General features: G+C 34.5%; 2 protein-coding genes across 2 annotated transcripts; one reads left to right on the top strand and one right to left on the bottom strand.

The window, feature by feature from the left end:
• The first annotated feature begins 122 nt into the window (after positions 1 to 122).
• Positions 123 to 4954, top strand: LOC128172184 (calmodulin-like protein 4). Its single transcript, XM_052837967.1, has 5 exons — positions 123 to 192; positions 280 to 310; positions 1844 to 1981; positions 2926 to 3108; positions 4003 to 4954. Exons 1-5 carry the CDS (start codon positions 190 to 192, stop codon positions 4098 to 4100), a joined length of 453 nt encoding a protein of 150 aa, XP_052693927.1. The 5' UTR covers positions 123 to 189; the 3' UTR covers positions 4101 to 4954.
• Positions 4955 to 5892: 938 nt separating this feature from the next.
• LOC128172166 (phosphoserine aminotransferase-like) lies at positions 5893 to 12166 on the bottom strand. The gene is made up of 9 exons (XM_052837945.1): positions 12010 to 12166; positions 11440 to 11500; positions 11074 to 11143; positions 9873 to 10078; positions 9321 to 9493; positions 8642 to 8811; positions 7719 to 7847; positions 7336 to 7473; positions 5893 to 7019 (listed from the first exon to the last, which is right to left on the bottom strand). The coding sequence occupies exons 1-9, from the start codon at positions 12061 to 12063 to the stop codon at positions 6902 to 6904; spliced, it is 1119 nt and encodes a 372-aa protein (XP_052693905.1). The 5' UTR covers positions 12064 to 12166; the 3' UTR covers positions 5893 to 6901.
• Positions 12167 to 12410: the final 244 nt, after the last annotated feature.

Below are 12410 nucleotides of genomic sequence, written 5' to 3' on the forward strand. Positions count from 1 at the left end.
ATATCGCCAAACAAACAATCATGAAAAAATAAATAAAAACAAAATCTCAAATAATGTGAAGCTCAACAAGAAATCAATCTTTTCTAAATCATGTATTTTTGTGCTAACATTTGTATTTTTTTTCATTTAGGTATACAGTAGTATCGCACAAAATTGTTTACAAAGGGAAGTAATTCATACCGATACATCATGGTGAGTGTGCACTCTTTGATAAAATAATAAAGTTCATTATGAAACTCATTCTTTGGGAGAATATGACTCCATATTTGTATTTTTCAGGCAAAGTTCTTCAGTCAGACAGATATAGATAGTAAGTAAAGGAATTGATTATGTCTCACCTGGTAAATATTTCACCTGTTGAACAAGTGACCACGCCCACGTTTTAATAACAAATTTATAATATGTATAATATGTTCGCAAAATTAAATACCCACTTTTTAAAATGAATAAAATCTCGAGTTCAAATTCATGCCCATAAAGGGGAAAAAAATAAAATCAAAGTAAAAAATTGATTTTTTTTTTCTAGTGGTCACAAATGTATCAATTAATGTAACGTTACCTTGCTAAAATAAAATCTTCAAAAATTAATACACCTTAGTTCATGATCAAAATAATCTCAAACCTTTCAATGCACATACCAGCTATTAACAGGTCCAGTACAATCACTGGATTTAGCTACGTAGCTTGAATTACCTACATAGCTTTATTTACCAACCAAACGTATGTTTATTTAGCTACCAAATCATACTTTTCTCTTAAATGGGCATTTGTTAAAAAAGTCGCACTTAGATGCAGCAGTAATTTTCAACTTTGAACTGATCTGAAAACAATTCATAATAAACTCTTGAAAATAAATAATGCTCTTTCAGCACAATTGCAGTCAAAGTTCTAAAAGTTTTAAGGCTATGTTTATGTGTTACCAAACAGCTACTTATAAATGGAATAACAAAGAAGAACAGTTCTGGATAACATGATAATTGAGTGGTAATAATTCTGCACAATGTGAAGTTATCACACTTATTCATGCCTCATCGCACACAAGGTGTACGTCCCTTCTCAAACAAGAGAAATTATGCATGTTTGCTTAAAACGGCTCAAAAGCACCGATGTTTTAACTGTTTTTGCTCTGGGTTGCTTTTTTAAAACTACACAGTACAAACGTAGGTGCAAAATTTCAAAAAGGTAGCTAAATAAACCTATCTCAGGCAGTTAAATAAAGCTATGTAGGTAAATCAAGCTACATAGCTAAATCTAGTGATTGTACTGGACCTGATAAATTGAGAAAAGGCACGGTACATTGCATGGTCGATTGGAGGAACCTCAAAATCCCTGTAATATTGATCATATTTATCCGTAATGTAAAGTCATGTTAATATTGTTCTCTTTTCTGAATTCATCTATATAATCAATACTAACTGTGGTTTCAATAATATTCAAGGGTATCAATTTTCGTGGATAAAGTGAAAATCACAGTTTCAAGGATACGTAAATTCGTGGCCAATAACCCTATCAATACAAAATGTTAAATAATAGAAATTGCACTTCAATGAACATTAAATTTCGTGGATCAACTTAACAACGAAATCCACAAAAATTGGTAATCAACGAATATTAATGAAACCACAGTATTCTATAAACAAACTTTTATTTGCAAAGACCTTAAATGTTTCAGGATTTACCAGAGATAAACTGGGTTGCGGTGACTATTTTTTGTTATCAAGCCTGTGTTGTTATAACTTTTGTGCCTAAATGGCAAGTTATAGAGATGACGAGGCTCTTGCAATAATTCTCGCATGTGACTAAAGTTGGTTTACAGTATAATATAATTGTATCTTTACATCAGAGTTCCGGGAGTGCTTCTTCTTCCATGCCAGACGCGGCCACATCTCTAACGAACAGGAGCTGTCCCTCATAATGAGGTCACTGGGCTACAGCCCGACCACAAAGGAGGTCAACAAGTACTTCAATAAGTATGCCAAAGGTACTAATTGTATTGGTGATGATACTTACAGAGCAATCCCCTACCCCTCCCCCAAGCTCTAAATAAGTACACCAAAGGTCGGACATTAATAGTAATGATCTCCCCGTAAAGTATTACTCTAAAATAAGTACATCAAAAGTACTAATTGTATTGGTGATGATACTTACAGCGCAACCCCCTACCCCTCCCCCAAGCTCTACAATAAGTACACCAAAGGTACTGACAGTAATAGTAATGATTAAGTGCAAATCCAACCCATCCTCTCCCTACCAAGTACTACGTTAAGTATGCCAAAGGTACTAATTGTATTGGTGATGATACTTACAGAGCAATCCCCTACCCCTCCCCCAAGCTCTAAATAAGTACACCAAAGGTCTGACATTAATAGTAATGATCTCCCCTTAAAGTATTACTCTACAATAAGTATGCCAAAGGTACTAATTGTATTGGTTATTATATATACAGCGCAACCCCCCACCCCTCCCCCAAGTAGTACAATTATATTAGTACACCAAAGGTACCCTGGTACTAATAGTACCCTGTAATAGTAATGATAAAGTGCAACCCCCATCCACCCTCTCCCCACCAAGTATTACAATAAGTCTCCAAAGATTCTACAGTAACACACAGTTATAATAACGAAGTGCCAGGGAAGGACTACTTTGCTTTGTTATAAGCGTAATTAAGCCTTTTTCGACTTTAAGTCTAGATTTCAATTATTGATAAAGTTATAATGCATCCTTAAACTATGCTTAAATTTTTTTATAGTTGTAATTATCAACGTAATATAAAGACACATTTAAATAGCATTTCAATGTTTTCAATTACAGGACAATAAAAATCTGTATAAACCTTGAATTTTAAGTCCAAGATTGCTTTGGCCAGAAAATCATGTTTTACCAGTCTACTATTATCCAATATGTGTATTTCTTGATTCGTTTCAGAAAACAAGATAGAGTTTGCATCTTTCTTGGAGGCCATGCATGACCAGTCCAGCGTGGAGAATCCGGAGAAAGAATTGATGAACGCATTCAAGGCCCACGACAAGGAGAGGCGGGGCTACGTCAACGCGTCCGAAATCCAGCACATCATGATGAGTATGGGAGAGAGACTGAGCCGCCAGGAAGGTAGAGCTTAGACCACTGACTGTAAACTTAATTGTCTTAACCGCTGTCTGTAAACTGATTTGTCTTAACCGCTGTCTGTAAACTGATTTGTCTTAACCGCTGTCTGTAAACTGATTTGTTTTAAATCACTGACTGTAAAGCTAGACTTCTGACTGTAAACCTAGGCATATTTGTGTAAATTACTGACTGTAAAACCTGGGCATTTTACTGTTAACCTGAACATCTTTATGTAAATCACTGACTGTAAACCTAAGCATCTTTATCTAAATCACTGACTGTAAACCTAGACTTCTGATTGTAAACCTAGCCCACTGTTAACTTGGCCATCTTTATTTAAATCATTAACTGTATACATGGACATTTTATATAAAGCACTGACTGTAAACAGATTTATCTTAATCACTTAATGTAAACCTGGACATTTTATCTTAATCACTGACTTTTAACATCTTTATGTAAATCAGAGCTAGGGACTGTAAATATTATTATCTTTATCTAAAACACTGTAAACATTGAACATCCCTATCAAAGTCACTCTCTGTAAATATTCTCCTCTTTATGACTATTTTGATGTCATTATCGTAGTCACTTACTGAAAATATGATGAAAAATGTGCCATTATATAAATAGTACCTGTTTGGGAGGGTAACAGTTGAAATTGACAACCTAGAAAACCATTGTCAACCGACGCGAAGCGTACGCGCATAATTTACGTGCATGTAACAATTCGTTATGTTACCCATTGCCAAGTGTGTTGCTAACACTAAGGGTAATAGAACGGCTTATCAACTGTGTCTAAACCAATCAGATTTCAGTATTTAACATGAAAGTATAATAATGACTTTTGGCATGTACATGTATGACAAACTTTGAACATTGGCATTATTTTTGTAGTTGACGCTATATTCCGAGAGATGGGTGTTCAACAAGGAGGACAGATACGCTACAATGACTTTGTGAAATCCCTGCTAACTCCCGTCCCTGACTACTAGCTCCATCTACAGGTCAGCCCCAGAGTTATCGGTCCTACCGCATCACCATCTCGTAGTTTTATTCCATGTATGAACTGTCTCCAAGGAAATCAGCTTCAACTCTTTAAAGTTTCTCATACACTGATATGATCATTGATGATGTGGAGTATATTAAGAAGGAAACAATCATATTTTACAACACTGACATGTTTATAATGATAACTTTGGAGGAGTCGGTCGTGAAAGAGACTATTAAAAAGTGAATTTCAGTGACTTGAATAACAATCCAAAAAATATTATCTGATTCATGCGTAGGAGCTAGGCATTTAACCTTTTCATCCGTAAACAATATGAAACAGTCAATAAATGTCCAATATAAAGAACATGTTTTTCATTTCATATAGTACATGTACATTCATAATTAGAATAAATGAAAATAATATTCATTTCACTGTGATCAAGAGGGACAACTCCTCTCACCATATTGAGAAGAGAATAAGAATAGTGCAGAGCAAATTCTAACTACTATAGCTGATATAGTATATTGATATATATCATAATTTATGTTGCCCATCTGATTTTCAAAAAGAAACTTACATATATATCTGATATTTTGATACAAATTTTACCTTGAATAATTTTAGACTATAGACTATATATATGTGTATTGAATTAACAGGGTTGTGATTTAAGACATGAAAATTATATAAGTATTCCAAATATACATATCATTGACAGTTATGCAATTATAGTTTAATTTGTAATATATCACTTATCAAAAATAATGTGTATGGTTGTGATTAAAATTGTGTGTTGTTGTATCCATAACTTGTTACAGCTTAGTATTATATATGAAATTAAATTATGGAAATCGAGCTATTGCTACAGAGAGAGTGTTGCTTTATTCTTTGGAGTACTGTGAATACTAGACAGCAGATACATCTGTTGGGAGGTGGAGAACTCATGGGCCATTAATAAGTGGTCATAAACACTGGGCCAGTAACTCAAAGGTCGCTGGTTCAAACCCTGCTGTGGTCGTTTGATGTTCTGTATTGTGCACTTATATAGACAAGGCATTGTATGAAATATATACATTGTCTCAGTCCACTCAGTTGCAACTGGGTACTAAGGTAATGCTGGGGGTTAACCTGTGATAGACTGGTGTCCCACCCAATGATCAACTCTTGTCAACTGTGGGGATGAGCAATGACCTTCTTGCTGTGAGGATTTAACATATAATATGGTAAAACCCTAGATATCTCTGCTGCTTCTTTTAAATCTCTTTGCAATGTAATTGTGGGTTTAACAGAAATGTTTATCTGATGTTCTACTGATGTGGGTTTTACAGCACTTGATGCTAACTGATATATGGTATTTCAGGGGGCTGTAAAAGATATTTTTCTGCAAATAACTTGCCGTTGAGTACTTATGGTGGTATGGGACTCCCCCATATTGTGGCAATTGAAATCAACAATAAAATCAAGTCTAATTTTATAAATTTTTCTTTCTCAAAATTGTTGCCTATAACAGCATAGTGCAACGAGTCAGAGCGTAAACTACGAATCTCATTGAAATCTGTAAGTCATGAGTTCGAATCCTACTCGGACTCATAAAAATTTTACCTTTCCAAAATTTTTGAACCATATTTTGTGGTCAAATATTGTTAAAAGTTGAAAATTCTAAATGGGTGAAAGTATTTTGATTTAAAAATGAATACTTTAAACCACATTAATATTGTTCGCTATAACCATGTTTTACCGTACATATGAAATATAATGAATTCAAGCTGTAGATAAAAAAGTTAAAATTCATGGTGTTTTGAACTAAATTTTATTGCTGTTGGTCCTGAACATTTCAGGTACATTTATATGCATTTCAAACAGTTGCCATAGAAACCCAACTGATAAGACAACCTAGTGTATAATGCATCAGTGCACAAAAATTCATATTTGTTCGTCGTACATATATTATATTGGTCTATGATAACAACATTATGTTAAATTGACTAATCTTTAGCACTGAGCCAATGAAATTCATAAACTGTATGCACACACAATTAGTGGCAATTATTCATTGTCAGATCTGACATCTGTCAAGTATACAATTATTTTGCAATACCATAAGACAAGATCAAGAATCAATGAATAACAAACACAAAGATGAAAATTTGTATCCATTCTTACACATACGTCATTTTTCATTCAAAAAGTCTCATTTATTACAATTTCACAGATTTACACAATTACACACATGTAATTTAATCTCACATTAAAACACACAAACACATACATACAATTTGTAAGAATAAAACCACTTTCAGCATTATCCATAAATGACTAAAACTCTCAGCCTATCTCATAATATAAGCATGATAAATGAATTCATTTGTTTAAAATTGTATTTCAACATTACAAGACAGAAGTTGATAAAAACACTTATAGATTATGAAGTGCTAAAATGCCAATATGTTTAAAATAAAATATAAACTAAAAATAAATGATGTTTGTCTTTGGTTAGAGATTTTTCACTTCAATAATACAAAGTCTTATACATGGAACACTGCTGGTTGCTTGCATAGCAAAAAAATATGATATGTACATTGTACATGCAAATTCAGAGCCCAAAATGAAGCTCCCATGTTCTACTGTCACACATCCCCCTCACATCTAGACATCCATGTAAAAAAAAATCCCATGAAGACCTTGACCCCGTTTAACTACTAGGTCAAGGCTGATCCATCTTCTGGATGACATGCTGCTGCTTTGTTTGGTTTATTGACCTTTGACCTCAAGGTCAGATGAGGTTATGGTGTTACATTGACCTTAACATGAGGTCACAGTCTTGTGCTGAATGTAGAACTCTTGCATGAAGGAGACTAGAAGGTTGGCTTCTTCTAGAGACAGCGCGTTGTATAGAGAAGCTCGAATTCCTCCGACAGATCTGTTAAACACAGAATATACATCAAGATTCACACCAAAAATATTCTTAGAGAGAGAGATACAAAGATTGACAGAGAGAGGAGAGAGAGAGAATACAAGTCAAAACACCAGTACTGAATCGATCTGAAAATTCTTGTGAAATGCTATGATAAAATATTGAATCAATGAGCAATATTAGAGTTTCAAAATTTTATATCAGGCACAAGGCCTTGGATTTAGAAGAAAATAATACTATTCATAGTAGATCGGCCTTAAAAAGAAATCATTCAAATTTCTTGCACACTTCATATATGGAAAAACCAAGGTCTCTGACCCACCTGTGTCCTTTCAGCTGAATCATCCCCCTTTTACTGGCCTCCTCTAAAAACTTCTTCTCTAGGGCCTCATCCCCATCTGGGCCCCCGATTCTGAAGGGGACGTTCATTCGACTGCGACAGTGTGGATCAACAGTAGCACTGAAAACAAGAAATACCACATTAACCTGAATGTCATAAATTAGCTATGTTGGTTAGTAAGGCACTACTTTACAATTTTGGCCTAACTCCTTTTTCCAGTTTTATGATTCCGAAAAAAGGATCAATAGATTATAAGCATTATGTAAGCTGCAGTTAATTGCGACAAGTGAATTTTTCTTTATAGAATAGAATTCATACATCTGGACTGGTGGATTTCTTGTGCGTGCACGTCATAATATACATACTGGTAAAATCCGTTGGACTTTTGGATGGCCTCGTACACGGCTTGGGACTTGAGTTTGGAGTTCTCCTCCATTTTTTCCACACCACCTTCATCCTTGACCCACTGTAGAACAAGTCCCAGGATGTATATACTGTCAAAACAAAAGAAGACAATAATAAGTCAACACCTCACAAAACTTTACAACCAATTTAAGCTATCACAAAAATCTTTTTGTTTTTTAGTATTAAGCCAGATAAAATTAATATTTTCTGATCCTGATTTGCAAAAAAAAAATGGAGCAGGTGGGGGGATTTTTTAAAAATGTTCTGATTTTTTGGTTTATTGAGCCCAATTTCTTTCCCGAAATTAAAAAAATAAAGATACATCGGAGCAGGCCATTTTCAGAGAGCGGGGAAGATGATCTAAAAATTAATTGTATGTGGCCTTAAAGCAAAAACAATTCTTGAGTACAGAATGTGACAAGCATGTATTTAAATCTTTATTGCAAAATTTTGAGAAGTTAACATGTATAATATTTTTGATTTAAAAATGCTTAAATTCAAATACAGATGCCAATATTATGGATGGTTTACCTTCCCCACCCCTCCCAATATTATAGGAACTATGAGTGCTTGATTTTTTTTTTAATAGTATCTCCAAAAGGAGATTGGTAGACTAAAAATGAAACCCAAGTATGGTTGCACATTCCTGCACAGGGTCAGTATGGGTATGACACGACTTGCCAGGGAGCTACAATGATTTCTGCAGACACCTATATGTGGAAGAGTCAGGTGCAAGACATTTCTGCTAGCTCCGACTATAATGGGTTTTCCCTTTAGATTGATCTGTAGACTGCTGGATATGAATGCTAGAAGACCCATGTTCAAACCCCAGCAGAGTCCATATCTATTTCTGTTACATATATACGGTATATATGTGACTTACTTGTATGTGGGGGCTGTGTTGTAGAGGGAGTTGTTTCCGACCTGGATCTTGTAGTCCATGGTTACCGGACACTCCGGCTTGGCCTTGCCCAGGAGATCCTCTCGGATGATGACCAGCGTGACCCCCGCACACCCCATGTTCTTCTGGGCGCCCGCGAAGATCACCCCAAACTGTGGACAACAGATGACATTTTTCAGTGCGAGAAATATCAACAAACGTGTTTAATGAGTGTTTACTCAACAGGCGCATGTATAGAGGATGTTTAACCGAAATACACAAGAATTAGAGAGTATTCATTCAGGAAAAAAAAAACCAGGCAATTTTTAAGCGATCATGAAATAATATTTTTTTCAACTGCTCAACTGGCATATTTCCCAAGAAGAGCATCTTTCAGGGTTGTCTCTAAAATTTATTGAAGGAAGAAATAAACATTGTTACAAGTAAAAGGAGAATCTGGGGGTCTAGCTTATAGCTAGATTGTGTTTGAAATGCAATAATGGCCGCATAAGTAATGCATTATAGGCATGGGAGTTCCCTGCCCCCCAGGTCTCAGAGACAACACTGATCTTTACATCATGGAATAAGAAAGAAGAGCAATTGAAGCCCTTGTCATTTAACTGAAAAAAATTTTTTTACCAAGTAATGGTGTATATCTCAAATCCAATCATTGACCTCTCACCTTAGACACATCGACTGGTCGTGACAAGATATTGGAGGACATGTCGCAGACTAATGGGATGCCGTTCGTGTCCGGAATGTTCTCGAACTCGACGCCGTGGATGGTCTCGTTGGCGCAGTAGTAGACGTATGATGCGTCCGGACTTAGAGTCCACTGGCTCGAGTCTGGGATTGCTGTAATGCAAAAATATCTTAATATGAAAGTTCTGCATTTGCCAGATTGTGATCTCTTGCTCAAACTTTGTTAATAAGGGAAAGGAGTTGCCGTGATTGAAAATTCTCAAGTTACCAACATTTTCTAAATTTTTTTTTTGGGGGGGGTGGGGGGGGGGGGGGAGGGGGAAATATACCTAAGTTCAACATGAAATATTATTCAGACCCCCCTGCTTAATTCAAATTTCTTTTAATTACATTATAAGATTACGTCAAAAAGTATGCCTCGGAACCCCCACCTCCCCACCCCTGGAAAATTGCATAACAGTTGGATCCCCCCTGGAAAACCTTTCTGGATCCGCGCATGAAGGGGATTTCCTTTTCTCTGGCAAGCACTTACTTGAATAGGATTCCAGTTTCGGTACGACACGGTTCACTTTCCCGTATTTCTCAGCTTCAATGGCTGCCTTGGCTGACCAGCTTCCTGTGATGATGTAATCTGCTTTGCATTCTGGTCTGAGGTTCATCAGATTGAGGGGGACGGCTGAGAATTGACCGGTCCCTCCTCCTTGTTTGAAGATCACCTTGTAGTTATCAGGGATGTTCCTAAAATTACGCAAATTTTATAAAAAATAAAATCAACTAGACGCGATCAAATCAAAAATACACAATTTCATGAAATTGCCAGGGATGTTCCTACAATTAAACTTTTTTTTTTATTCAACATGATTGTCCAAATGTGCAAAATTTTATTCAAGCTGCCTTGAAAATATATAATTATTAAAATTAATAGAATTAATTAAGATCAAAATTATAATAATTGATGAATAGCTAGACTTGTATACATTCATCACATTATGTTTTTAGGGGTCCTGGGGATCATACAGAAAACTATGGGGAGTTTGTTTTTGTCAGCTTTTGATCTCTGATCTGCTCCCCTCTGACTGAACCACACCACCACATATCACAAATTGACAAAAAATTATCCAGCTCAAGATATCTGTTTTATATTCAGCTTTTTGAGGATCTATTTTCCTTTTTAAATCAAATGAATAATGGTATATCAAGACAAATGCAATGCACAATTTCAAAAATAAATCCTAAACTGCCATCCCAAATTTTTTCTTCAGCTTATAAAAAGCATTAAGTCAGGAAAAAATGGCTTAAACAAATTTTTGTTTAGTATTAATCAGTGTAAAGGTTTCCGACTCTTTAAATTACAATAGAATCTTTGCTTTTAAACAATTATTTTGGTTTCGCAATTCTTCTTACAAGCATTCATATATTTCTCGACTGATTTTTAAATCCCTATCCATTGAGAAAAAATATGAAATTCGAAGCCCAATTTCTCTTGATTTAAATCTGCAAAGTACTTTTTTAAGTCGAAAGAGGGAGGCAAGTCATTTTTCTTAGCTATTTAAACTTTGAAATTGACAAATATATTTCCTACCAATAGAGCAAGAATATATATATCGAGAAAGAAAAACTAAATATATAATTAAGGCTCACTCCAAAATTTGGGTTTTTCAAAATTGTATCCAAGATTGGGGCAGAGCAGAATTAGCATGAAGAGAGACTGGGTATTTAGATTTGACACTTACAATAACTCCCTCACATTTCTCTCGGCTGTGTTTATAATTTTGGTGAAATCTGCAGATCTGTGGCTAAGTTCTGAAGAAAATAAAACAAAACAAATTAAAAAAAAAACTTTTAATATCGATCCCATGCATAAGAATAAATAATTATATTATTAATCAAAAAAATTATTTTATTAAAGATAAAAATCACTTTCCCAAATTTTCAAAATTCAAAATTTTCAAAAGTAGTTAAGTACATGTATAAAAACATGATAAAAATACTAATTATACTATGCTTCAGCTTTATTTAATCAATGTTTACATAATAATTGTTGATACTCAATTAATTAAATACATGCATGGTTAATTGCTCTTTAAAACATTCCTCACCCATGACACTAATCCCTGTGTTATTATAATTGAGCATTTCTTTCTGAGCCGTTTGCAAGACCTGAAAAAAAAATGAAGTTTTTTACATACATCTGTAACATTAGATCACTATTGTATATTTTTATAATCAAAATTATAACTAATTGACAACAGTTTAATGTATATATAAATATATGCATGTACATATGTGTATGATGTACCTGTTCATGAAGAAACCTTTAATAAGTTTTAATTACAGTAAATTTTTGTTTTGTTTTGTGTGTGTTTGTTTTTTTTTTTTTAATTAAATCAAAATATTAATAAATATACTCTTTTTTATTTAAAAGATATGTGTGACCTAACAACTTAATTAAAATAAACTTTTCCAAAAAAAAATTTATATCCAGATTAATAATTCGTTGTTGCTTTTAAAAAGAAATAACATGATTTCTGAAGTTCTAAAAAAAAATGCATCAGACGTGTTCTGCATGTAGGGAAAATTCCCTCAAAGTGACAATAAAAATAGTGATCTACTAACGTTACACATTTTGTGGCCCCTCACCATGCATACAAGAAAATAGTAAATATTACCTTCCTTGGAAGTTTAGAAGGTCCAGCGGAAAAATTGATGACTCGGTCTGTCATGTTTATATTTATCCGATCACTAATACTTCCTCTCTGCAAATTGATTTCAAACGAGTGAGGCAGAGAGAAGGTTGCTTACAGCTTTTATATCATCTGCAAAAGTGTATCTGCAACTTGATTGGTCAGTCTAAAGGTCAGCCAATCAGAATCGACATTTTACCGGGGTCATTTCTCGCTACACGTTACCAGAGGATGATGTTTTTGTTGTTTTTACGCTACATTGAAAATGTGGGTCATCTGAAAATAGTTAAATGTCATGTGTGCAACTGCAATACGAATTATTTGAATCGGTGTCGATCTAAAGTTATATAATGAAACATTACAGCCGAAGCTTACATCCGAGCAGA

Source organism: Crassostrea angulata, chromosome 2 (genome assembly GCF_025612915.1).
Source record: "Crassostrea angulata isolate pt1a10 chromosome 2, ASM2561291v2, whole genome shotgun sequence".
In the NCBI taxonomy this organism is placed as follows: domain Eukaryota; kingdom Metazoa; phylum Mollusca; class Bivalvia; order Ostreida; family Ostreidae; genus Magallana; species Magallana angulata.

What these genes read in the sequence shown, in the direction of transcription:
- LOC128172184 (XM_052837967.1), top strand. An exon ending in CTTCAATAAGTATGCCAAAG is followed by an intron (nt 1,982 to 2,925) that starts GTACTAATTGTA and finishes GATTCGTTTCAG; the next exon opens with AAAACAAGATAGAGTTTGCA. An exon ending in GAGACTGAGCCGCCAGGAAG is followed by an intron (nt 3,109 to 4,002) that starts GTAGAGCTTAGA and finishes TTATTTTTGTAG; the next exon opens with TTGACGCTATATTCCGAGAG.
- LOC128172166 (XM_052837945.1), bottom strand. Translation starts at nt 12,063, where the DNA reads ATGACAGACCGAGTCATCAATTTTTCCGCTGGACCTTCTAAACTTCCA. An exon ending in CTTCTAAACTTCCAAGGAAG is followed by an intron (nt 11,501 to 12,009) that starts GTAATATTTACT and finishes TTTTTTTTTCAG; the next exon opens with GTCTTGCAAACGGCTCAGAA. An exon ending in CACAGGGATTAGTGTCATGG is followed by an intron (nt 11,144 to 11,439) that starts GTGAGGAATGTT and finishes TATTTTCTTCAG; the next exon opens with AACTTAGCCACAGATCTGCA.